The sequence below is a fragment of the Netta rufina genome, assembly GCF_964035555.1.
Source record: "Netta rufina genome assembly, chromosome: 17".
In the NCBI taxonomy this organism is placed as follows: domain Eukaryota; kingdom Metazoa; phylum Chordata; class Aves; order Anseriformes; family Anatidae; genus Netta; species Netta rufina.
Genome location: NC_140141.1, coordinates 1,702,136 through 1,729,577, shown reverse-complemented (window position 1 = coordinate 1,729,577; position 27,442 = coordinate 1,702,136). Strand labels below are relative to the sequence as shown.

Here is a 27,442-nt window from a genome sequence, read left to right as displayed (position 1 = left end):
ATTTGAGTCAGAATTTGTCAATACTTGAGGATTTAAATAATATTTTACAGCATACATTTCAAATGTTATTTTACATTGCTAGGTGCTTTTAGCAGTTGTTGGATGGGCCAACATAAAATCTCACCCTATGCTAAGGGAAATTATGAAGGACCTACAATGTGATAATTGCATATATTGAAACACACAATAATGCAGAGCACTTAGTTATTTTGTAGCCTCTAGGAAGTACCACTAGACCCCCTAGAAGATGTAGTCACATGGCTGATATGATGTACTGTATTAAGTAGGGCAAACCTGAAATGTAATGCTTTAGATTAGATTGTCATGTTACAGTAGTTCACAAAAAGAGATCTCCGTACAGCCAGTTGCATTTTCCTCATTGCCCTTTGACACGAAATATAACTAGTTAAGAGTGCAAATATATTTAATGAGTCATTTTTATGGCACATATTATTTACAAAGACCCATCATTAAACGAATATATTTACTTTTACAAGCATTACTTGCTCAATTACCAATGCTGTTCCAAAACTTTTAAGTCATACCTAAACGTTGGGTGTAACTACATGATGTCAATCTGTCTGCCTTTTAGAAAACATGTAACTAGAGTATGTTTCTGACTTGGTTCTGGCCAGAGTTGAGGTTATAAAGTATATTGTTTAAGACAATAATGTACTTTCATGATCTTTACTTTAGCACACATGATGGTGAGACAGCCCACGTTAGGCCCCCAGCCCTGCCACAACCAGTGCACATTCTCTAACCACGCACTGAGATCAGTCTCCATGTAGACCAGCAAGGGCTCCTGCCGTCAGCACTCCTCGCTGCCGTTAACCTGGATAAAAACCGAGGAGAAAACGAGGGCCCTGACAGAGGCCAGGGCTGAGCCCAGGTAAGTTATTCACGGCACGCGGTTCCATTTGACGCCCCAAACGCGATCCCGGCCTGAAGGAACGCCCCAAGCAGCCATCACACCAAACTTCCCGCTGCAGCCTCCTCCCTCCGTGCCCCCTGTACCCTGCCTGGCACCTCAAAGGGCGCTGCAGCGCAAAAATCGGGCTGAAGCTGGGGCTTAGGCTGAGGCCCGCGAACCCCCCTCCCCGCCTCCGTCCCTGTGGCCGCCCCGCGCCCAGGCGCCGCCCGCGGCCCCTCCCCACCCCACCGCCCTTCCCCACCTCCCCTCACGCCCCGCCCCTTCCTCTCCCACTAGCCCCACCCCTCTCTCGCAACCACCTCTACCGCCGGCCCTCCCACCCACGTGACACGGAGCGACAGCCACCTCAACCAATGGCGGCGCGCCACTCTGCCCCGCCCACCCCCCCGCCCACCTCCGTGGGGCAGTGGGGAAGTTTCCTCAGGCTGGGCCGAGCCGGGCAGCGGCTCCGCGGCGGGGCCGGGTAGGGCCGTGGCGGTCCCAGGGGGCGCCGCCGCCGCCATGGACGAGGCGGATCCGAGCGAGCGGAGCCCCTTGCTGAGCAGCGGGGAGCGCGGGCGGGCGGCAAGCGACGCTTTCCACGGGCGGCGGGTGGCGTGCGGCGCCGTGCTGCTGGCCGAGCTGCTGGAGCGGGCGGCCTTCTACGGCGTCACCTCCAACCTGGTGCTGTTCCTTAACGGGCCGCCCTACGGCTGGGAGGGCGCCCAGGCCAGCCAGGCCCTGCTGCTCTTCATGGGCATCACCTACCTGGTGTCGCCCTTCGGCGGCTGGCTGGCTGACGCCCTGCTGGGCAAGTTCGGCACCATCCTGCTCAGCATGGCGCTCTACCTGCTGGGCATGCTGGCCTTCCCCGTCATCGCTGCACCGCACACCCGGCAGGGCCTCTGCGGGGACATTCCCTTGTTCCCCGTGGAGAACTGCTCCTCTCCAGCGGCCAACACCACCCCCGTGCCCTGCGCACAAGCGGGAGCCACCCGCTACTGTGCCACCGCCACCTTCGTGGGACTGGTCCTCGTGGGGCTGGGCGTCGGGTCGGTCAAGGCCAACATCACCCCTTTTGGGGCGGACCAGGTCGAGTATAACTTGGTGGCTGCCAAATCCTTTGTGGGTGCTGGTGTGAGCCAGGGGATGGGTGGCAGTTATGTGGGGAATTGCCTTGGTGGGGTGGATGGTGTGCCAGCTGCTTCACTGCTTTGTTGCAGAGGCCTGGAGGAACGTGGATTAGCATGCCTCATTCCCTGTGTAATGTAGGATGCTGGTTTGTACCCTGCAAGATGTGATTTTGATGGCTTTGTGATGGCTGGTCTCTGGGCTTCTGGTTTCCTTGGAGCTCCAGAACCTGGTTTGACTGAAGACATCACCATGTTGAGAAGTTGGGTTTGGTTCTTCGTGACCGCTAAGTACATTGTTGATTATCCTATGTGGTAGAGTTTGTACAGAGAGAACTGGATCTCACAGCTCATCACGTGAAATACCTGATACACATTTTAGCTTTGACAAAGATAACATGGGCCTTTCGGAGCAGTGGTCAGAGGCCTTTCTCATCCTACTATGATAAATGAAGGATAGAGATCAAACAAACATTTTTCAGCCTTAAGGTATCACTCACCGTGCCTGTGAGTGATGTCTTTGTGCAGGCTAATGTTGTTCCAGGTGACAGGTGGGAAGATGCTCTCCAAGTAGTAAAAGTATTAATGCATTACTAAGGCTGTTCTCATAAGGACATGTCCTGTCAAATAACGTTACCCGCATCCAATTTGGTGATACCATTCATTGGATCATCTCTGTGGAACCAAGTGACTTTACAGAAAATGCATGACAGACAGGTCATGGTTCAATATCATCTGGAACATGCTGTTGTGTGTTTTTTTTAGTCTTATGCTAAGGTAGTATGCTGGTGGTGGGTGATGATGTAAAATTTCTGCTTTACAAATTGAGAATTTCAGATGCTTAGATACTGAGTAGCTTTCCCAACAAAAACATTCTTGGTGGCAAAGCAAGGAACATACCTCCACTTCAGTTTGCTGGCCCACTGAGTTATGGTTAGTGCAGCTATCAGAAATGCCATGAAATTCTTCGAGGGGCAGGATCTGCCACAATCTCCTTGCCAAGTGTCCCTCTATGCTCTGTCGTGCAGTTCACACTTGTCATTCTTTGGCATTTCATATATTGTAGATTCTGAGGTTCTGAGTAAAAGAGTATATAAATGTAAAACATTATTGTAGACTAGAATTGTATGTCCTCAGTGTATTGGTTCTGTTTACATGTAAGCCAGCATGAGCCCTTCAAGTGAAATAGCCTTGATACAACTGTATCTTGTAAGGTGTTTTTCAAAACTGATTGCTTATCCTTGGAACACTTTATGAATGTTAAATGTAAGAGAGAAATAATGGCAGGAAGAGAGCAAGGGAAGAACTGTTGGCAATGGAGATGTAGCTGTTATAGATGGGTTATTTTATTTTGTTTTATTTTATTTTAAGTCTTTTCCCTCAGGATTGCACTGAAAGCAGTTTTTGGCTAGGTTTTCAGATAATTCACAGTGATTTATGTAGAGTGAAGCAAAAGAAATATTCCTTCTGGTTTATAATCACTAGTGCTCTGCCAAGGACCAGATTTTTCCCCTTCTTTGTTTTTCTGGCTTATCTATTTTAAAACGTATTACAGCATACCATTTACTTTGCTGTGCAGTTTTGGGCCCCCTTGAGTGGCTTTTGCCTGCATAGTAATGTAGCAAACTGCTGGGTAGATTGCTGGGTATATTGCTGAAAATAATTTGTCCCCCAGAGTCACATTCTTGGGAGACCAGAGTACAATGCAAACATGTTTTGGTTTGACGCATGCTGACAAGATTTGTCCTAGTTCCCTTAAATACCAGACAACAAGAAATATTATCACTTGAATGTCATGTACTTTAACTGACATTAACTAGCTTTCAGATGTTGCTAATTGCACTTCATTGCTGGTCTCTTAAAAATTACTATGTAAACTTTTCAGTTTTAACTGATAATATATAATTAGGGTGGAGAAACAAAAAGTAACAAGATTTTATTTATACAGAATAATAACTCTGTGGAGATTTGGAAACTGGCTTCCAATACTTATCTTCATCTTCAGTTAAAATTGTGTGGTTGCCTATCTCCTTTTAAATGGATGCATTTAGAAGTGCTATTATGACTAAAAAGACTTACTGGCAAAAGTCACTTTATTGACATTGCAGTCAGTTTACCAAAAGCAGTTGCTGCAAACTAGGTGTAGGTCAACTTAATGGAGTTCTGTTTCTTTCCTAGAAGTTGCACACAGATCCAACATTTGGGTCTAAATCTGAAGTGATGGTTCTCAGAATAGTGTTTATAAGCATGTGATAAGTACACCTGACACTTGCCAGTTCCCCTTTTGGACGAGAGTGTTTTGTAGTCACTTCCTGTTCTGTGTAGCAGTTTGTGACTTGTTACAGTTGGGAAACATCTGAATATGTTCATCCTCATTGTTGTGAAAGCTGGTTTAGCTTCAGCATTGAAGCCAAAATCAGTAGTGGACTACTGGTCTAGTATCACCTGTAACCACTGATCTAACAATAGATGAATCTGTTCTGGAGTTACGATGATTATATGATTATGGAGATGCTAGTTTTAACACACAGTATTTCTCCTTTCTAAATTTCAGAATTAAATGTATCAGTCCAGAATATGCCAAAATTCTTCAAAGATTGCTACTTTAACAGCAATGGGTTTAGTTCTAGTACAGTCAAAGAGAGTAGTATTGGAAGTTGCTGATAAAAAGTCTGCTTTAGAGTGATTTTCAACTTTTTGGTTTGTAGAACTTAGGTTTTGCAGCCTCTGAGGAGAAATAGGGAATCCCCTATAAAGAACTAAAGGTCATTAACCACAAGTTTCTTTTTTGTTGTTATTTAACTTCTTACGAGTCTGGGGACCTTGAGGAATCTGCAGGTAACAGTTTGAAAACTGAACTCGTGGCATTCACGTGTGTAGTACTAATTTGTTTCCACAGATGTGGCAGTAGTGAGAGGAAGCAGACCTGAAATGTGGATTGGCCAAATTTTACTATGAAAATTTAAGATTTTGTTGCCATCAAACAGTAGTGTAAAGCTGTTACTAAGCTCTCTTCAGTTGCTCTCCAAGAACAACTGGTGAATCACTGTATGCTTGTATGGATTCCTAGCTCTTTACATAAAAATTGGAAGAATCTGTGTAATGGAGTTTTAATATTAGAGCTGTGTGATATTTTGATGTCAAGTTGTAACAACTGCTTTGGTCAGTATGTGGATCATCTCCCAAGAAAGATGTTGGTGTTGAAAAATTTGGGAGAGGGGTAACTTAGCAAGTGATCATCTTCTAAGTCAGAATAAGGTCTATGTACTAATGTCAGGGCAGCTGTGCCGTGGAAGTTGCTGTTGGTCAGGTATTTTTAATGACTGTTTTCATCAAGTGTTGTAACTAAAGATCTAGTTACCCTTCCTCTGTTTTAGCTGTGTTTAAAATTTTAGTCACGATTGTAAGATGCTAGCCTCATATCCTAAACAGGTTTGCAGTGTTGCAGTGCAGCATTACACAGCTGGTGTGTCCTCTACTGAAAGTGGCTGTAAATAACCCGAAGATTACACAACTCCCATAACACAGTGTTCCAGGCACTTGGGATACTTTAGCATGAGACCTGGTAATTGCATCTCATCTGACCATAATCAGTCTAATGTAAGTGTTTTGTATTAGAAATTTTGGCTTTGAGAACTATTCCTGTACTACTTTGAAATCCAATGCCGTGTAGATCCCAATTACAACATTCAGTATGTCATGGTGATTCTTCTTTCTGCATTTGGCTTAGCTGTATGTAAAGGTTAGTTATCAGATGTACGAAGAAAAATGCCTTTCGGACAGTGATAGTATCAAGGTTTAGGTTAGACTTTTTTTTTTTTTTTTTTTTTTTTTTTTTTTTTTTTTTTTTTGCAAAAGTCTTGGTAAATGTCTCCAAAATAGCAAGACTTTTATTTCCTTTTTAGAAGCCCATCTGAATGCAGTGAGCAATGCCAGCTGGTCAATAAGTGATAATGCAGCTGTGGCCAGAAGACTTACAGTTAGTCTTTTATTTTATTTCTTTTTTTTCTTGTTGTTTGATTTTTGTCTTTTCAATTCATGTTTACCCTATCCTTGGAAACAAGAGAATTCAGAGCAATTTGGATGCTCGTTTTACAGTAGAATAGGTCATTCTTTATTTTAATTGAATTAGAAGCACTGCTGGATTGTCCCTTACTGTGCTTGGAGAATGGTGTGCTATCTCATTTCACACCCATAGGTGTGAAAGGTTTGAAGAATGCAGAAGAGTTAAATGGAGGTAAAGGACTGGATATTCTGCAGTAGAAGATGACCTACATAACTAACAGCTGTCCCACACTGGTATAATCTGTGGGAAGTGTCTGAATCTGAGCTCATGTGTAAAATAACATGCTACCTAGAACAATTAATTGTGTGCATTAGATATTTGCTAATGTTCATTTGAGTCAGGGCACCTTTGAAACAGTTTTATTACAATGCTTTTATTCAGTGATAGGAAGTATAGCGCTCCAGCCTTGGCATTTCAATGGTGTTGGCATTTCACTGATGTTAGAAGTTTGACTGAAATCTAAGAAGCTGACCTTTTTCATATCCTTTATAGTACTACTACTGACCTGAAGCTGTTTTGTTGCAATGGGGACGAAATCTTTTAAATGTGCCTATTTTGACTTTCAGTGCAGGGATATGGAACCATTAGCCTGCAGGACAGATTTTATCCAGGACTCACACCATACCTGTGCTCCTTGTGTGCATCACTTCCCTCTTGCAGCCGCTGGTAGGACAATAAGAATATAATGAGGCTGGTGGTGCTCATACCACAAGGACAGTGTTGCTATGCTTGAGCACAGAAGAAATTGAGCAGAGGGAGGGATATATTTTTCTTTTTGCTTGGGTGATTGAAAACAATGCATGCAAGCACAAGGGGCAAAAGGAGAATTCCTGCAGTTCTATGAAAAATGCCCATACTTGATAGATAAAACTAAGATTACAAGATGGTTTTCTTTTTCTTGATTGCTTATTAAAATGTGCCATCTACAGGATTAGTAACAGAGAAATAAATATTTGTTGTTCATTCAGTGAACACTTGAGAATAAACAAATCTATCGTGTTGTCACACAGATCGTGTAATAGCCAAAGGGTAACTTGGAGTAGACCCCTGTAAATGTAATGTAGCTGTTATTTTGGGTAGATAATACAATCTTTGAAAGAAATTATGAGGACTGTCTTAACTCCAGCGTTTCTTGTGAGATGACTTTGTAGCTCTTCCACTTTGACAAATTACTCCCAATGGTGGGATTTTTATTAAGTTGTTAACATTGGTCAGTAAAATGCCACAGTGGCATTTCAGGAATGGTTGTGATGTGATTTTTAGTGTGTATGTATGCCTTGATAAGGAAGCAGAAAATGAATTCTTTTCATCGTGGGTCTGTGGTGTGTTTGTCCCTTGAGCACTGTGTTCTTTTTTGGTCATCCTGTTTTAAAAAGGATAATGGAGAAGGGAAGGGAAGGTTCAGGGAGGAGCAACAGAGATTGTCAGTGGTTTCCATGAAAGGAATCCTGCAGCATTCTGTAACTTCCTACCTCTGAAAAGACAGCTACAAGGGGGATATAGCAGTAGTTTATGGAAATAATGGGTGGTGAGAGAGGGGTAGAAGTGGACAAGGGATGGGATAAAGCTCAGCTGTCTTCTCTTGCTTTCTGGAACTAGGCAAGTGAGGCTAGTACAGTGCAGGTTCAAAACAGATAAATGGAGGTGTTTTTTGCCGCTGTGTAATTATGTGGAGAATTCTGCTACAGGATGTTATGGGTCCTAAAACTGACTTGGTTTCAGGGGAAGGCTGGGCAAGTACACAGAAGGAAAATCTGCTGCAGGTTATTCAGAGATGGAAGCCGTCCTTGGTTCAGGAAGTTTGTTGGGAGCTAATAGTTGGAGGCTGGGATAATACTTGAAAAAAAATATCACACTGTGCTCTATCTGTTCTTGTATTTTATAAAAGTTTGCTTTTACCTCCCTACTTGCTTTTGCCTAGACATGAGCGGGGTCATTTGTAAGAGAGGATGGAAAGTCATTTCCTTGCAATAAGTGTAAGAGAACTGAGACTTTATCATGAAGAAATGAAAAACTTAGTCAAATAGACAGTGCTCCAACTTAATTGATGTTATCAAGCTATGATGTAATTCTTCGCTAATACCTTGTTGTCATTTGGGGTCTAGAAAGAATATCTACCTTGCTGCACATGATAACTGTTAAGATTAAGAGAGAGCAGTACCAAGTTGAAACTGGAAAGGGAGAATTTCTTGGTTTTTTTGCTCGGAGATTGTATTTGACACACTAACAGACATACTTGGATGCCTAACAGTGCTATGAACCGCATAGGAATAGATACTTTAATATTTCTTTTGTTGAGCTTGGTTAAATGATACAGATGGGTTTGTGCACCAAGGAACTTGAAGCTATAAATCAGAACTGACAATGTTGAAAATGTGTTCAAGGTCTGGCAAAAAGAGGAAGGGAAACTTGAAATTAGAAGTCAAAAACAACTGATTCAGCAAGACCAGTGCATGGCACTGACTCACTGGTCACTGCTCATGGTCTTTCCGTCATACAACAGTGACAAACATAGTATTATGGATTATTCTATTCTAGTATTCTTGATCTTTTTAGTGTATTTCAGATTTTAACTTACATAATTTCTCTTACATCACATCTTACGAGTTATGCTGAGTTCTTGTGACTTAATTACAAAACCTAGGGTGACTTACTCTAGTCAATACAGAATAAAGAGTGATGGTGGAAACAGTAAAGGATGATTGTGCAAACCAGGAACGTGTTTTCTTCAAGTGTCTCTCCAATGAAAGTAGAATAACACTGTTAACAGAGCTGACTTGGTAAAAGGGTTTACTGTCTCTTTTACTGCCTGATACCTCAGACAACCTGAATTTAATTTTTTTATTATTATTTTTTTAAGGTCAGAATGGCAAGTCTTCAATTTATGTTCTGATGAGAGGAATTAGGACCGTATTAAAACTTAAATTTGGAATTTGTGCTTTAATCACCTGAGTCTTAGAAAAATAGAGTATGGTTAATTGTTATGTATATACAGTTGGAAGAAACAATTGTTGTAATACTAATAATGGATTATTTTTTTTGGTAGCTTAACCATTCTAACTTAAAAAAGGTTATTTCAACTTATGGGTGGATTGTGGGACAGTAATTTGAGTGAACATTGTCTACAGAAGTGATCAAATGAGATACAGTGTAGTAGAAATAATAATGGCCTTTCTGGGAAAGCTATGTAGTGTAGTCTTATGTGACTTCTCAATCCATATGCTGAACTTTTGGAAGGCCATTGATATAATGGGATAGTTTATTAAGGTGTCATTACATCAAATAACATTCTAAGCCCAAAACAGTTAAATCATTTCAATAAGACTAAATTAAACCTAAATTCTTTGTAGTGTCATGGTTGATTGAATTCTAGTAAACACACTTAATTTCCTTCAGAAATTGAAGAACTTCTTTTTAATCTTTTTCAGGTCAAAGATCGGGGTCCAGAAGCTACAAGAAGATTTTTTAATTGGTTTTACTGGAGCATAAATTTGGGAGCTATTCTCTCTCTAGGAGGCATTGCATACATTCAGCAGAACGTGAGCTTTGTTATTGGATATAGTATCCCAACAGTTTGCATTGGGATTTCTTTCATGGTTTTCTTATGTAGTCAGAGTTTCTTCATCACAAAACCACCTGATGGTAGTGCCTTCACAGACATGTTTAAAATTCTCACATATTCTTGTTGCTCGAGAAGGAGACCTATGGAGCGTTCAACAAATAGGTTTGTAATGAGCTCTTTGTATAGTCTGAATTCCAGTGAATCAGTCTAAGAATTGAAATAAATTTGTTCAGACTAGCTGACAGTAAGTCATGTAAGAGAATACAGTAGAGTATGCAGTTTTTCTTCAAGAACTGGATCATCTGAGGCTTACTCAGGTGGAGAACTTGGGCCCTGGAAATTGGACTCTGAGAACCTGGGGACAAAAGAAATGTATTGTGAGATCTCTGGATCTACATACTGCGAAGTCAAGTCTGCTGTTTTCAACTGAACGCTCTATCCTGACAATATTGCTCAAGTATGCTGCTTTTAAAGAGTAGTAAACTTCCTTAACTGCCTAGATATGTTTATGGGACATCTTCTGATTTTAAAAATGCTACCATGTGTTATGAGCTTTCACATATTCAGATTGTAAAACTATTCAGTATTTGGTGATACTATTAAGATCTGCATATTGCAGTGACATTTACTTATGCGTGAGGATGAGTAAGGGAAATAAGCAAACCTTTGAAATAGAACATTTCAGATTGTGCTTTCAGCTGCTACTGATCCATTATGGCCTAGTTTATTTGTAGTTAAGGATAACTTATTTTGGAAATATATGAGCTTTTTTGTTTTTTAGAATGTGTTACAAGACCACAGAGAAGTCAAGTTTTGTTGTTCTTTAATTGTCGTTTTGTTTTTTTCTATAACTAAATCCAAATTCTTTTCAACAGTGAAGGCCAGGGAGTCCTTCAGCAATCTCGGAAGCAGAGCTTGTTTGAGATGGCTAAGCTGTCTCATGGAGGCCCGTTCAGAGAAGATAAAGTTGAAGATGTGAAGGTTCTTGTGAAGATTATCCCTGTCTTTTTGGCTTTAATACCTTACTGGACAGTGTATTTTCAAGTGAGTAGTTCGAAGGGTTACATTCTTATTTTCCATGTCTGAGAAATGTAATCTCAAATGTAAAGATTTCCTCTTCCATCTGTATTTGAAAGGTTTGGGGCTATAGCATTAAGCTGCAGTTCTGAGCCTAGGTTGTAAATATACTTTCTCTGAAAGTTTCTTTGGGGGGAGGGGAGTAACGTTGAACAACAGGGCATGGGATGGAATGGGATGGCTGTTCCATAAGGTTTATTTGCAGTTAATACTTAGTAGTCGTGATTCTAGAGAAGATGAATATTGAACAGGATTCTTCAGAACTCCAGTTCTGCTTGATTTTGTTTAATATCCATGTGTTCAATAATGTTAACCACCTTTTGTTCACATACCTGTGGCTGCATCTCAGGGATCATTTTAGTATTGTCTTAGCAAAAAAAAAAAAATACTAAACGATGATAGCTTCTGCATTTTTGGTTTGCTGGATAAAATTATTGGGGAAAGCTGTATTAGCTTACCAGTATGCCAAAGTATCTACTTTCACATTTTTTCTGGGAGCTCTTCCCCTGAAGTAGAGAGATGAAAAGCGGTTACTGAGAATACTTTTAAATAATCATTTTTTTACTTGATAATTAAACTAATTAACATAACTTAAAATAAAATCATTAAAATTATCATTTAATAGCTGTAAAAATTATATCTTAAATATTGCACTCTGTTTCATCTCGCAGTTGATTTACATAGGTCAGGGTAAGTGGAATAGATTTCATTTTTAATTCCTTTCTGGTTCTTCTGTCTTACTGGGATGAATTACAGTAGCAAATATTTGGGGGAAAAATGCAGAAATTGTATTTTAAAATCACATGAATGATTCTTTCTGCACTTAGTAAAATTAAATTTAGGAGTTAAAAGCAGTTTACAGTGCTCTAATTCTTTTTGGCTTGCTATATTTGCAATTTACCTTTGGCGTAATATTTGTTAAATATAAAAAAGTAAAAACATCTTGGTCTCAGTTTGGCATGTCCAAGTAATCTAAAATCATCTTCCCTAATGCTAGATGCAGACAACGTATGTATTGCAAAGTCTTCATCTGAAAATTCCTGAAATAGCAAATGATACCAACTCTGTTCATACGGTAAGTAGGGCAAAACAAGTGGAAATTGTTTTCTTTAGATGAAATGAAAAATAAATAAGTATTGTACAGACAATTCCAGGAAGTTAAGGTAGCAGCTAAGGGTAGGGAATGACTACAGATGCTGGGCATACGTTAAAAGACATGAGGCATAATACCTAGATTTTGGCATATTTATTGGTATGTGGAGTTCACACCATACTGTTTTTAATGTATTCAGATAATTTTAACTGCCTTAAATTATGGTTGTCTTTGTCCTTTAGTGGACAGAGTATGATCTTTGAAGGAATCTTCAAAATCGGTATGCCCTAAGTTTGCAAGTTAGAAGTGCAGAAGCAGTCCTAGAAACTCAGTATTAATACCCATACTTAACTGAAACATTAGTATTTGCAGATTTGGAATATGAAATACCTCATACTGATTAATCAGTATTGACTTTATCTTAAATCAGTTTGGCATATTGAAGGAAGCTTTTCAATCAATATTTATCAAAAAATGCTAGCACCTTTTCCACCAATCTGTGGCAGAAGTTCTAAGCCGAATAATAGAATGTGTACTGAACCTAGCTATTAGACTGAAGTGGAAATAATGTTTAATTATATCAGATCAGATTATATTGCTGGAAGTAAAATTGTGGCAAGTATTTAATTACATCAATCACTTCCCAACCTGTGCACCATTAAATACTGACTTTGAACACTTTTTAAAGTATTTGGGGGTATATTCATTTTTAAAAAGCTACACAATTTTGTTTACTAGGTTTGCGTGCCACAATTTCGCAGTCAAGTGTTCTATGACCTAAAAAATCTTGATGGCAGAAAAGCTCCCAAAGGGTACTGATTTTTCGATTAAATACATTTCAAGATGTATGCAGAAAAACTCATATTGAAATAATGCTGGTGTTTATCTTCTCTTTCAAAAGGAATCTACATAGGTTTAGTTAGTTATTTAGCTTGTGTTTTGACAAAACTTAATTCAGAGCAAGGTCCTAAACTGAGTCCACTGAAACTTTAAAAAAAAAAAAAAAATTTTTGAAAAAAAATCATTTCAAAACAACTTTGCTATCTTTGCACTTGCACTTCCATGCTAACCGAACTAATAACAGACAAATTAAATGAAAAGTTGAATATCTGAGTGTTTGTTTTCCTCAGCGTTTACACACTCTTATTTTTCTCTTTCCAATGTCGTAGAGTGCCCTGTGGTTTGTTATGGGTCTCAGTATTTCATGAAAAATATTTTTCCCTTTGTTATATAACAGTAAAAATGAACCTGTAAGCATAAATTTGCTGACTTAAGTCATCCTTCTGCATTTTAGTTTCCAGCAGCCTGGTTGACTATGTTCGATGCAGTGCTTATTCTGGTCCTAATACCCTTAAAAGATAGATTGGTGGACCCCATTTTAAAGAGGAATGGCTTGCTCCCATCATCACTAAAGAGGATTGCAGTTGGAATGTTCTTTGTGATGTGTTCTGCATTTGCTGCAGGTAAGAACAAAACTTGGAGATCTACTTACATAGTTATTTATTTGGTAACTTGAAATAGCATTTTTCAAAACCTTCCTGAATCTTTAAATCAAGGTTGTGCAGGAGTCTTTTTCATGGGATAGTTGGAATGCAACTGCATGGATATATTTCATACAATGAAAGACATTTTATCCAAAGACTTCTAGACTGGTTTGAATATTTGTGTTAAAATTGGAGAGTATTTCCTGCCTGAAATAGACTCGGAATATATCTTTTAAAATCAACTTGTAAGCCCCCTACTGTGAAAATCTTAACTAACATTTTCACATACGTAACTGACAGCATTTCTTTCTAAGTGTGCTCGATACAGAACTATTTATCTCTGACCATATTTGCCTGAATAAATGCCTTACCTTCACTGATCAGTGCTTGGCTTGCCTGAACAACTTGTCTAACATTTGGGTTTGAGGCCTTTAGTCCTAATCTAAACTGTTGTATTATGGAAGTCCATGTTGTCTGATTTGTTACCCATTTATCTTGAAGGTGAACACTTACTTATCCCCAAAAATGAAGAGGTTCAAAGATAAGTATGCTTCTTCATACAGTGTGACTTTTATAATACTTAAAACTGAAATTTTACCTAAAATCCTTTCTTTTAATCTGAAATAATAAGGTTAGGTTATTGCTGAACAAGTTTCCTCCCACTTGTTTTTTTTCTCCCCTATCTTAATGTTCCCTAATGTTTGGGAATTACTGTAGTGTAAAATAGCTTAGCTATAACACAAGAGGAAAAAGATAGCATCTCTGCTCAAATCGTAAATCAGCTGCTTTTGAGATGATTTAAAGCTGTTAAGCACTGCTGATGTGGAACTGAACACCTCTAAGCAATGCTTCATAGAATGCATAGCCTTCACCTAGAATCGCTCTAATGAACATACTGAGAAAGCATTATAGCATAAAATACATTTCAGCACTTGTAATCTCCTATCTTTTAGTGAGAGGGATGCTTTCTATGGCTATTAAGATTTCTTTCAGTGAGAGAGATAATTACCTTATTAGGCCAAGGTCACTTTGTATGTGGGCAAGTAAAGTTCTTTTAGCAAAGTCATTTAAACTTAAAATGGGAGTATTTCTCTTATTCCGTGTTACTTAAGATATTGCTACCAGCAAGAGAAGGTGATGTAAAACAGTTAAATGTCAGCTCTTTAAATAGAACTTGCTGGCTCACATAAGTGAATTCAAAACCAGCAATATCTGTATTAGTACTGCAGGGAAAAACAAAAAAAGCATATTGTATTACGATTGCTGAGTTGGGAAATTATTTTACATGACAGAATTCTTAAAAATTTCAAATGCCTTCTGTTCTATTTGTCTACAGATGTGATGCATGATTTTGTTTGATTATGTGCAATCTGGCTGGAAAATCTAACCTATTGGTGTAACTTAGCATCCATTCATCATAATATGAATTTCAGAGCTTCAATTGTGGCAGCTTTAGGGCATAGGGAGCTCTGTCTATTTTTAATGTGAGGAAAAGCTTCTGTTGTTTTTTTGCTTCATAAAATTTTTATTTTCTCATTAAATGCTATTTGTAGAAGCCACACTTTAATATTCCTAAAGTGCAACATTACTTCCAGCAATTTCTGCCTTAGAGAAAAGTATTAAATTTTGAACATATGGAGACATTAAGATATTAATTTGCAATCTTGGAAGTATCTTAACGATTTGTTTGTGCCATATTTCCGTTTTAACTGACTGGCGTTAGTTCTGGACACCATTTAGGCTACCTATTAGATTGCTTAGATTACTTAAAATGTCTCAAAGTGTGTGAGTGTACAACTGATTAGATTTAGTGAACATCTGCTGTGCTTCATGCATTTTATTGTAAACTCTGAGCAGCAGTATTTAAGGTTACTCAACTGGAAAATCTATTTCATTTATAGAGTTTAAACAATTATTGCAAAAACTTAAGATTCTTTTAACTACAAAAACTGTAAGATTAAACTTGAAGCTTGGCTGTCAGAGTCTAAGAAAGATTCAATAGGTTCTAGATTCTGGAGTACTCAGCTTTGAAGACTTAGGGAAGTTTGGTGTAATGTAGTTATGCTCCTGTGTAGCTAAATACCTCCTAAACTTGATGACGAATGTGAAACACATCAAGGATCACTAGATGTTTTGAAGACTAATATTTTTGTGTTGAATGTGTGTGAATGAAATCATGTATGGGTTCTTAACTAACTGTAATGCTTTATGTCTTAATTAAGTTCTGCTCTAAACTGTTTGTCAGCTATATTAAAACGAAAATAGTAAGAAAGCAAGCTTTATTTAATTGTATCAATTTTTCATAGTTCAGAGGGCACTGAGGTGGCGGAAGAGCTAAACAAAGGTATTTAAGGTGGGGAAGTCATCACCCAAAAATGAGGAAGGTAGAGAAAATGTGGTAGCCTGGTACTAAATTCAGAACAATCTTTACCTCAAAAATAGATGCAATTAAGGAAAACGCTTTTCTAAGTAAATACTTTTGGGGCCATGAGGTAGTATTTAATTTTCCCTCTACACCCCTTTGTTTCAGAACAGTAGACTGGAGATCTACTAGATTCTGTTACTTGAATAGATTCCTGAACTCCTATTGAATGTGGTTTATACAAAGGCAGCTTTCCATCATTTTCAATGTACTTTGTAAGTCACTTGTTAATATGTGTTCCTGCAGCCTGGTTTTCAGAGCTCCGGCTCTAGTTCCCTACAATGAAAAAGTACAGTGTTATCCTTAAAGCTCTTGATTTCTGGAACATCTTTTTTAGTTATGGCCTTAACTACAGACAATCTACAGGGAACCTTCCTCATGCTTTCCTTCCAGTCACAAGCAGGACTAATAAGAAACTGCATTTTGTGGCCTGATGTAGTTTTGGCTAAGTAGAAAGAGGCTGAAACTGGCAGGCAGTACCATGGGGGGCCATGTGTATATAACACTGCAGGAGGTGGTGTCAGTGACTCAGCCCAGATTCTCTGCACTGGTGATGGATAAATCCACCTTACCCTTTCCAAGGGCATTCAGAGTTTGTTTATAGAGATCCTTTCTGGGTAAAGCAGGAAATTTTATTAACTATTAATTAATTCTGTGCATTTGTGTAACAGTGAGGGAAATACTTTAATCTAGGTGACTTCAGCAAAACCCTACAAAACTTCATGCCAGATTATTTGGTATTCGTTCTCTAAATTGTTGTGTTGAACAAGCTAAAACTTGTTTTATTTATATTCGCACAGTCATCTCTATTTTTCATTCTACGTAAAGTACATTCTATACAGCGTCTAGTTTGTAAACCACAGTCTTGGGATAAGTATCATATGAATGTCATGATCATATTTATAAAGTGTTTTCATGGTTTTACAGCACAAGTGTAGCCATTTTAATAAGCAAAATGTTCCTGATTTACTAGTACCATGCAACACTGCAAAGTAGTAGTTCGCAAAAATCATGCCCTTTTTTGTCAGGTTTTTTTTTTTTTTTTTTTAAGAAGGGGGGAGGGGCGGCAAATTTTGTGTAAGAAAACTCTTAGCTATAATCCATCTAGAAAAAGGTTAAGTATTTATATGTTTATTGCTACTGAATAAGAATATAACTGCTGTAATTCTATGGCAGAAAATTTGTATGTCTTGAAATAACAATAGAGTAGTTGGCCATGAAATTATATTGGGAAATAAGAAATACATAGTCCTATATCATAAATTGCAATTCTCATGTAGGACTGAATACTAATTCAGTTCTTATTATGAAGAAACAGTATTTACATCTTAGGTAAGTCATTTTTTCCTCCCACTTTGCGTAGGAATTCTGGAAAGCAACAGACTGAAAATTGTAAAAGTTAAAACAATCGATCAGACAATTGGAAATGTTACGTACCATGCTGCAGATTTGCCAATATGGTGGCAGATTCCTCAATATGTGCTGATTGGATTCAGTGAAATATTTGCAAGTATAGCAGGTAAGAGTTATGTGTCTTAAATCTGCTTTCATATCTGTCATAAATGATGGATTCTTAGAAAATAAATACTTCTTGAATTATTATAAATGAGTTCTTATGTCTCCAAATAAAATACTATGCAATATAACTGAATATACAGTGTCAAAGCCTGCACAGTCTAGAAAGTCAGTATATGGAAACACCTTTCTGAGGGGGAAAAAGGAAGAAAGGATAAAAATAAATCTTTATCAAGATTTATCACCAGACTAAATTCATGTTACTTTAGTTTTTACATCTCTGAGGGAAATTATGTGACACTAAATATGAACTTGGTTTTGGGGGGATTAATAACAAACTAGCTAGTCTTTACATGTTTTAACAAATGTTTCTGTAGTTATTTTAGTACTTCAGTGTGCTATTAGACAAACTGAAACACTGTTCAAATCCCGCCTCTCTTGAAAAAAAAAAAAGCAAGAGATCTTAAATTTCATATTTTTTTCTGTGATATACTGGACAGCTGTGTGATCACTTTTTTTTTTTTTTATCTGAAAGTGAAGTGGGACAAGTGGGTGAAAAGGACTATAATATCTTATTTTCTGGTCTGTTTCATATACATGCAGGGCTCATTAGTACAAAGAAAGCACGGGTGCTGTTGTCACTGTGATATGGCTAAGGCTGGTTTACTGTGATTAAACAAGTGAAATGTTACCACTTGTAGCACAGTGTTTACACATCCTGTGCTTGGGAGAAATGCTTAGTTACCAATAATGGAATACTTGCATGATCACAGAAGTAGCTACTGTGATGGTACTTAAATAGACTTTTGGAGCTGCTTGATATAATATATTGGAACTTCTCCAGTGACTTGATTTGAAAATCTCATGGTATTTGCTTAACTCTAGTTACTTATTAATGTGTTGTAATACTGTTTCAGAATATTGAACTTCAGAGATGATGCATTCAAATTGGCATGACGCGTAGCTCTTTCACTTAGATTCCTTAGAACAGAATTTCCTGTTTTCATTTCCCCTGTAGGTGGCTACTTTCATTCCTCATACTAGGTGGGCACAGTGAGTTAAAATGAAATTCCCTAGTTCTGTAACATCTTGCTGGTGGTAGCCCCAGCTGTCACATGGCCCTTTTGTTCCCCCTCTCAATGGAACAGAGAACTTCTGCTCTGTCAGGTTTTTGTTTATGTGTGTTTGACTGTTATCCCAGTTGTTAGGAAATAAAACAAGGTGGTTGGATTGCCTGGAAAGGATTAAAAACTGTGCCTTTTAGATTTTTTTTTTTTTCTGAAACAGCTCTATACATTCATGTGGACAGGTAAACTGCTGCAACATAGTTAAAATCTAACATTTAGAGATTGTGTCAAAGGCCTTTTTCATTTTAACATCTTTAACCCTTGCTGTGAGCTACATAGGGAAGGATGTCAAATTTCAGCTTGTCTCCACAGCCCCCTCCACACCCCACAGTGATGTACAGGCAAGTCCTCAGTGTACTTCAGTACTAGCAAGATGTGGGGAGAGTTTGCTATCTTTAAAGCACAACAAAGACATAAGATGCTAAACACTTTAGATTCTTAAATGGAAGGTATACTTTAGCAGCACAATCAATATGTCTTCTAGCGGAGGATACGTATCAGTATAGTCACTGTTGTTCTGTATTATAGTATTTTTCATTATATATGAACAGTAACCATCACAAATCCTAATACACAAAAATATGAAGTCTTACTTAATCAGGTTACTTACTGAAACTGAGTCTATATTTAGCTTTTTTTTGTTGTTGTTGTTTTGTTTTTAATCAAAAGACTAAAAAGAATTATTTAGCTTTAGTTACAACTTTAGGGACCATACAAATTAATTTTGAACTTGGGTGAACTGATGAGTCATTGGAGATGATAGTGTTTTTTTGTTTTTCCTCAGCTGCTTTAGTGGACTTTGTCATGGGATGTAAAATCTTTGAGGCTTACGTTATTATGTGAATACCCTACTGTTCTGCACTTGCTGCACCCGTATCAACAGCTTTATAACTTTGAAACCTGTTACTTGGTCAATCTTAGAAAAAATGTAAATGCCTATCTTTGAACGAGAAATTCCATGCAGATCTTAATTGCTTTGTGTATTATGGCTTCATTTGACTTATTTTACAAAGTTTTTTTCCCCCTCCTTCTGATTATCTAAACCGAATTCCTAGAATATTTAAGAAAGCCCCTCAAGAATTTAGTAGGATATACCTTACCTATTTGCTATTCAAAGCCGATAAAGGCATCTATTTTTCTATGAAATTCATGTTTTTAAAAGAAGTGTGAATGATTACAAAACTATGATTTGAAAGTGTTTATTACAAACAAAAAGGGGCTAAATGTCAGAAGAGCAAAAGTTGTGTGTTTACTGTAAAACTAAGCATGTTCTTATTAAGCCACAGAAGTTACACTTGATTTACCTTTAAAAAGATGATGCACATTGCATTAATATTTTGTATTCTGCCAATCCTCTTAAAGCACTCTTATTTAGCTGGGAATCATAATCTCATATGATAACACCAACTAGAGGGTTTAATTTCAAAACTGTTTGAGGTAGTATGAAATTGTTATCAATAGCTGCCAGCAGGCAAGAATATCTCTGAAGGCAAAGAAAAGATTTTGTATTCTTTATGATAGATTAAATACTAGGTTTGCTGGAAATATTATTCAAGTTTAAAGACATGCCTTATTTTTTGCATAGCGTTATACCAATTCTGTTTTTGTTTCGGGTTTTAAGATTTTTTTTCTAGCAGTTCAGTGTGTCTGTAAAATGAACTAGAGAAGAAATGGGCCATATTCTTTCATGTGATGTTCTTGCACAGTATACACAAATGCTGGGGACCAAAGTGTGAGTGATACTCTAAAGATCTGTGGCAACTGTGGTAACTTACCAACAGGCTAAAGAACAGGCAACTGTATCACAACAGTAGCCTATTTTCTTTCTTTTTATTTACTTATTTTTACTTTGTCAGATTGGCCAGATAAATAATTCTTGAAAAATCTGAATTGTTAACTAGTGGCACAAAAAAAAATGTTTTAAATTCTCAGAATAAATACAATTCCTCCCCATTTGCATATGATTCTCCCATCATCTCTGTAGTGATTCTTTCATTACAGTTTGAATTTACAGGAACCTACACAGCTGAGTTGCACGAAGAATGTTTCAGTTCCCTTCTAGAATCACAGGCAGGTTGCTGTTGGCCCATTCAAGTGCATTTTGCAAAGATTTTTATAGATTGCAACTACATTTGAGAAGTAGTATGTTGGTTGTCAGATTTCTCAGGTGGCAGTGCAGGGTGCTGTGAGATCAGTAAGTGAAAACATGTAGTTCTGTTTCCCTAACAAGAACAAAGTTACTCCCTCGCAACATGCAAATTGACCTATTGGACTGGAAGTGTTCAGCTGTTTCTTGAAAAAGAAATGCCAGGGTAAATCTATTAAACTCTGTCTGAAGTAACGAAAGTAAAATACCAGTAATGGTGAAAATAAGCAAAACTTTATAATACAAGACACAAGATTTGTGCTGTTTTCAGGTCTATAATGCTATCTTTGGCAAGGTAGATGTTAGAAGAGGTAATAGATGCTTTCATTAATTTCAGTATGAAGGAGACTGTTTTGAAACAAGCAGCTCACCTGTCAGAGAGAAGGCTCTGTAAAGAAAGTATTTGACTGTCTCTTGTGAATATTCCCTTTTGATTTTTGACAGAAATATTACTCTAAAAAGAGAGTTAATCATGGGCACTAGTCTTTGCAAGGCAGAACCCTAGCCCGCTTGTCCTGTTGGTACTCAAATTCAGTAGCACAGATTGTTTTCAAATTGATGTTACTGGCTTTCTTTTTTATCTTGTTTTTATTAGTTGAGAAAATAAGTGTAGTTTGAAGCTGTAGCTCCATTTCCACAAGCTGTAAAATGAACATGCAAGCAAGCAATGGGCTCAGTGTTCTAGATCAAAATTAAATTGAAAATAATTGCTGCCTTCCCAGCTACAATTAATTTCTGTGTCTATGCATTCAGAAACACAGACACTAAGTCTATGAAATCAATGTTTGTAGTGAGTGCAAGAGTGACCCTCAGTTCTTGAGTAATTTGTTCTTAGCACGGAAGATCGTGTGCTTCATCTTGTCTGTTGTGCAGTATTTATGTATAGAAACAGGTGAAATGGAGAACATGGAACTTGCCAGATTAGGCGTAGTTCATAAACGTAATTGAGGATAATTCTACTTAGAAAAATGAATATTCTGCATCAGAAGATTCTTGATTTTTGCACATGCAATATTAATGAGAAAGTGCTGGTCTCAAATGTTTTCCATGTAATGGATTGATATATAACATACATTGGTGAGCTTTAACAGGGCTTATGAAGGAGTTGGAGGAACTTGGAACTTAGAGGGATTCATGAATTCAATATCCCTTGCCTCCCAAAATCTGGGGCTAGATTTAGGTCTTTAGCATACTAGTAATTGTTTACATCTGTAACTTCTATAACACTAAATAAGAGCAAACTACTGTTGTTCCTTAGATTTTTCCAATAATGTATATTCTCTTCTTTTATACAGGTCTAGAATTTGCATATTCAGCTGCTCCCAAATCTATGCAGAGTGCTATTATGGGGCTGTTTTTTTTCTTTTCGGGGATTGGATCATTTGTTGGCTCTGGATTGTTGGCACTGGTGTCTATTAAAGAAATTGGCTGGATGAGTAATCACACAGATTTTGGTAAGTTATTTTCAGCATATTCATAGCCTATGAAGTAAACTGCTTCCTTCAGAAACAGTTAAACATCAAGCATATAGAACTGTTGAATCTTAGCGCAGTGTTATTTTGAAAATCTAAATTTGTCTACTATTATGTTAGACTCATTTCATCTTGCATATATAAGCATGAAATAATGTGACTGCAAAATGATACATTGTCCTCCTGAAAGCATGGAAAACAGGCATGTAGCATTTTGCCTAAGTGCTTGTCAATTACCTCCTCAGTTGTTACTGCCTTGTATCGCTAGAGATTACTTGAAAATCTTTCTATTTGAGTAAAAATGAAGAGACAAGAAAATTGAGTGGAAGAAGAATGTGTTTGGTACTGAAATTACTTCCCGGTGGTATGGGGAGTAAAATATACACGTCTCTTTTAATAATTATTTGTTTTCCTAGTTTCAAGAGGCTTTATGGCAATTATCATGAGTTTTTTTTTCATTGTCTGCTTACTATTTATACTCTTGTAAGGTCCCATGTAACTTCTTTATATTGCCAGTTGAAGTTAAAAAAATAATTATTGGCACCCAAGTAGGTGGCACTGTGAGAATTTCAGAAAATCATGCCATCATCAATGGTTTAATTAGTTCCAAAATAAAAAAAAAAAAAAAAAAAAGAGCATGAAAAGTTCTCAGAATGGTAGGCCTACTGTGTATCAGGCTTAAAAGAGCAACCTGAACTTGCTTTAAAATTGGTATCAGAGAATTTGCTGTTTGTTTGATTTGGTTGTTACCAAAAAGAAACATTTAATGCCTCAAGCAATTATCTTTGTTTTTATAAGTTTTTCTTTACTCATCATCTTGTAATTTTTTAACCTTAACTTTATGCAAGTGTCCTTGCCAAATGAAAGGTTAATCACGTTAAGACTTTTTTTTTGTTGTTTTCCACTCAATTTCAAAACCAGAATAGTACCTTTTCTTGCAGTTCTGTGTAGAGGTTGATGAGGGCTCAATAGGAGGATAATTATTTGGTAAAAATTAATGTGATTTTTGATGGTGCTTTCTTAAGGTTACTTCAGAAAACCTTCAGAAAAAAATGTGAGAGAAGGCAGTGGCTAATATTCTCTCCATAAAATATTTATGCCAAATATATGTACTCTTGGCTACAACTGGAAGATGTTACCTTTCATGACTCATTGGTCATCTGTTTTAAATAAGCCACTCGGCTCAGTGGATTGCTGTTTGGGCAACTGTCAGAGTTAGATATTTCTACTGTTCTTGTCCAAAGGGTTGCTATAAAATCAAGCTGCCCCAACAGCTCAAGGTTGAAGTACTCAGTGGGTGGCTTTCATATATAGCATCTTCTATCAATACTATTTTTACTGTTTATATCAGGGTTTATAACTCTGTTTCTAACAGAGCTGCCTCTTCTACTGTTAAGAGAACTGTTTAATTTGGTTTGTTTGATTTGCTATTGAAAGTTGTTATCAAATTCACATCTAAAATTTACTTAGGCCTTCAAGAGCAGGAATTGTAAGGAGGAACCTTTATTGAATGACAAACTTTAGAGATTAGTTGTTTTGTTTTTAAGTAGATGCTGCATAGTAACCGTAAGAATGTGTAGCAAGTTTATGCTATTTAAGCCAACTCGTGATACTGTTTGAGGTAACTGACTGCCTCCAAAATCTACTGATGAAGTTTACTCTCTGCTGGTACTTCAATGTTGATTGCTACCTTGAAAATCACTGTTATTTCTCTGACAAAAGCTTGAGGTTTCATGGATTTAATATCCCATCTCATAACGGATAATTACTACTTCTTAAACACATCTGCTTTTGAAATGGAGATTCATGTGTAAATTGTATTTTAAATGTCAAGGAAAGACTCAGTTTAATTTTATTGTGTTTTGCTATAAATTCATTTAATTGAATCATAAGTTTCAGGAATTAAAGTAATTTAATCAGAGCATTTATAGGCATGCTTTATGAACAGTTTGTTAGGATGGATCTACACTTCAGTATTTTTCCTCTCTAACCTTTTGATAATCAGAATGGTCCAATTGGCTGTGGCTCATGTGGCATGTTGGAAATGAGCCACAATATATCGCTCTTGGAAGTACAGCAATAGTTAGTGCACATTTCTTAATACAGGAATAATGTTTTAGCAATGAGCTTTCTTAATTTAACACTAATTAGTGTGCTACAAATCACTGATCTATAACAACCTTGAGGGAGTGTCAAAGGTGAATTGAACCAAAAAGAAACTACATATGGTTTCATGAATACTTAACTTTGTTCCAAAAGAAGGCTGAGAGAAAATCTTAATAATTGCTTTCTTTATATCTGCAGAGTTGCCAGACTTTTTTCCTTTATACTATTTTTTTTTTTTTTGCTTTTTTTTTTTTTTTGCTTTGGCCTGGCAGAGAAGGGAAAGCGTGTGTCTCCATATGCCCAGATACCATTTGGCATTAAGCAGGACTGAGAAGCCTGTTAGAAAGGGTTATGTAGTTTCTGTGTGTATATATAGTAATATAGCATAAAATTGTTACTCTTACCCGTTTCAGTTAAGCTGTCAAACAGAAAGGACTTTTTTTCCTAGATTAAAGCTGTTTCACTGTATTCTTCAGGCTCCTGAAAAGCATTACCTCTAGAAAAGGGTCAAGGCTCTTTAACTAGTCTGTATCAGTGTAGCACATCAGTACTGGCAAAGCAGGTGTATTGATAATGTATTGATATGGGATGTTGGAGGAATGTGTTTGATACCAGTTTCTTTAAGCCAGGTGTTGCAAGGACAACTTGCATGTCAGAATGGTGTTTTGCAGAACACTGTGTGTAGGGTTTCTGCAACTCCTGTTTTATTGTTTGCCGAGGAACTTAGCTGGGGTTGCTCATAGGCTTAATTTTAAGAAATAGTAGAGAATAGACACAGAAAGCAAAACTCACAAGCTTCTGAATACAGAGACATTTTGGTGACTCAATTTTTGTCCAGATAAAATGAAGCCTATGAGGTAGCTGACACCTAGCATTGCTTTCTAGCCAGCATTCTTGAATTCTGCATTTCATCTTGGGCTGTTTCTGAACAGTTTACAATCCGAGGCTTTCTCTTTTCAAGTCCATTTTGTGGCCATAGAAAAATGATGTGGTGGTTTTGTTTTTGCTTTGAAATGAGTTGTCACCTGAAAAATGGATGTGATCTGTATTACTTTCATATATGTAAGTAATCCTTGAATTTTTTTTTGCAGTTTTATCTGAAGTCAGCAAAGCATTGCAATTTTGCAGTATAAGACCTAAAATGAAGGGGTGAGAAAGGAAGACCATTAAACTTGTAAAATTCTGACTCTCCTGAAGCAGACACACTGCCATGTGTGTAGTCTCTGCACAGAGTTCTTCCAGTGGTAGGAGGAGCTTCCTGCATTGTTTTTTTTCTAAGGGAAATCATGCAGTGAAAATATATCCACCTCCTCAGAGGCATTACTTTGTGTAAGGAACCGAAGCACAAAAGAAAGCAATCTTCAGACTCTGCATTTCTTCCATCTTTTGTTCTGGATAATTAAAAATGAAAGTATGCTGTCAGATGTAAATGTGATTAGGTTTGGTCTTGCCCGTATTCTGCAGAGAAGTCTTCACTACTTGGGCTTGAAGGGGATTGATATTTTCATTTGTATATTATTTATTAATATTTTTTCTGTCCATTTTTTTCTAGGTAACATTAATGGCTGCCAATTAAATTATTATTTTTTTTTGCTGGCTGCCATTCAAGGAGCAACCCTTTTGCTTTTCCTTATTGTTTCTGTGAAATATGATCATCAAAAGTCAAAGACAAATGAAGTAGCTGCCAATGGGAGGATCTGACATCTGTTACAGAGCAGACTTTATTACAACAGCACGCAGTGAGGTGACAATGCACCCTGAGTCTGTGAGATCTTGTTTTCTCCAGAGAGACACTTACTATATTTGCATTTTACAAAAGTTCTCGCCTCTGCCCCCTCTCATGTAAAGTAGGTAAGTGCCTTATGTTGGTGGGGCTCGTTTCTTGCACTATGTCCTGGCAGAGGACAAACATAAATCTTGGAAGTGTATTAACTAGGCATTCAAGTTGCTCTTTGTTAATCATGAGATGTTTACTAAACTCTTGAAAGCTGGGACAATTAGGCTTAGAAATTAAGTGTAACAAGTCACATGTGACATGGTTTAGCCCTGACTGAAAAACTGAGCTTAGTGAAACACGGTGGATGTACAGAAACACTCAACTCCCTCAAGCTCACATTGAGGACACATAGGAAAGAAAACATTTCACAGGAACCTTAAGTAGTGGTTACAAGAACAAATTATAAATCCTGGGAGTCTTGGGGGAGAAACAGGAACAAATTGCAGATCAGCTGTGAAAAAAAATGTAGTTTTATAATTGACTTTTCCGTGGAAGTAAACTTGAACCCTGAAGTCCCAACTTGCAGTCAAGAGCATCCAGTACCGAAGACTGAATTATGTGTCACAGTAGCTTACCATATAGCTGCTGTAAATTTTTTAGTGCACAGTAAAGAATTGTTGGCAGTGAAATGGTTTTACTTCAGAAGTGTTGTTGAGTCTGCATAAGATGTATTAGAATGAAATGGAAGCATACATCTTTTGACAAAACATTGCTCAGTCTAATGCTGTTACTTCCCTAAGGACTGTTTTAAATACTTGCAGAAAGAACTGAGATTGAATTCTCAGAAGATGAATGCGCAATAACAATTTAGAAGCCTTTCAATCCAGTTCCTTCAGTCCTGTTATAGTTCTATCTAACATGCTACCGGTTTTGTATCTTTCAGCAACACATTCCTATAGCAGAGCAAATGGTTTTGCATTCAGCCTCTTGAGTTTTAATGATTTTTAATAATTGATTGTGTGCAGACTGTATGGAAGATGATACTTTGCAAGGAATTATGCAGAAAGAAAACGAAAACTCAACTTTTTATTAATGTGTTGAATTTTTATAGTTTCTTTTGTCTGCATTTGTGTTGTTAAAATGTCCTTTTTTACATGGACATCTTTTTAATGAGTTTACAAAATAAAATTAAATTCCTTGCTGTGACTTTTGACCCCTTTGTTCCCAGGTGAATAAATTTGTACTACAAGTCATTTGGTTTCTAGCCTTTTTCCTAAATATACAGTGAAATCCTATTATACTTCTAAATGTACTTTGGCAAGATGTGCAATTGTACATCTTGGTTTTGTCAGGTAATAACAGTACACATACTGTACTGTCTTTGCTAAGGAAAATCGGGAGATCATAGAACAGAATTATTTAATATGGTTAAAAATAAGCAATATCTCATATGAAGAAAAGCTAGTTTAATTTTGTTTTGAAAATTCTATGTACTGTGTCTGCAATATCCCATTTATAACTTCCTAAAAGGGTCTAATAATATGGTATAAGGAACAGATAGGGTCAAATATATTTCTTCTTGAATATATGCTGTTTTGGTCATGTAGTTCTG

General features: G+C 37.2%; 1 protein-coding gene across 1 annotated transcript; it reads left to right on the top strand.

Annotated features, from left to right (window-relative positions):
* The first annotated feature begins 1,354 nt into the window (after positions 1-1,354).
* Positions 1,355-27,081, top strand: SLC15A4 (solute carrier family 15 member 4). Its single transcript, XM_084297352.1, has 8 exons — positions 1,355-2,005; positions 9,538-9,833; positions 10,547-10,715; positions 11,746-11,823; positions 13,136-13,304; positions 17,111-17,266; positions 21,831-21,989; positions 25,666-27,081. The coding sequence occupies exons 1-8, from the start codon at positions 1,436-1,438 to the stop codon at positions 25,812-25,814; spliced, it is 1,746 nt and encodes a 581-aa protein (XP_084153478.1). The 5' UTR covers positions 1,355-1,435; the 3' UTR covers positions 25,815-27,081.
* The last annotated feature ends 361 nt before the right edge of the window (positions 27,082-27,442 follow it).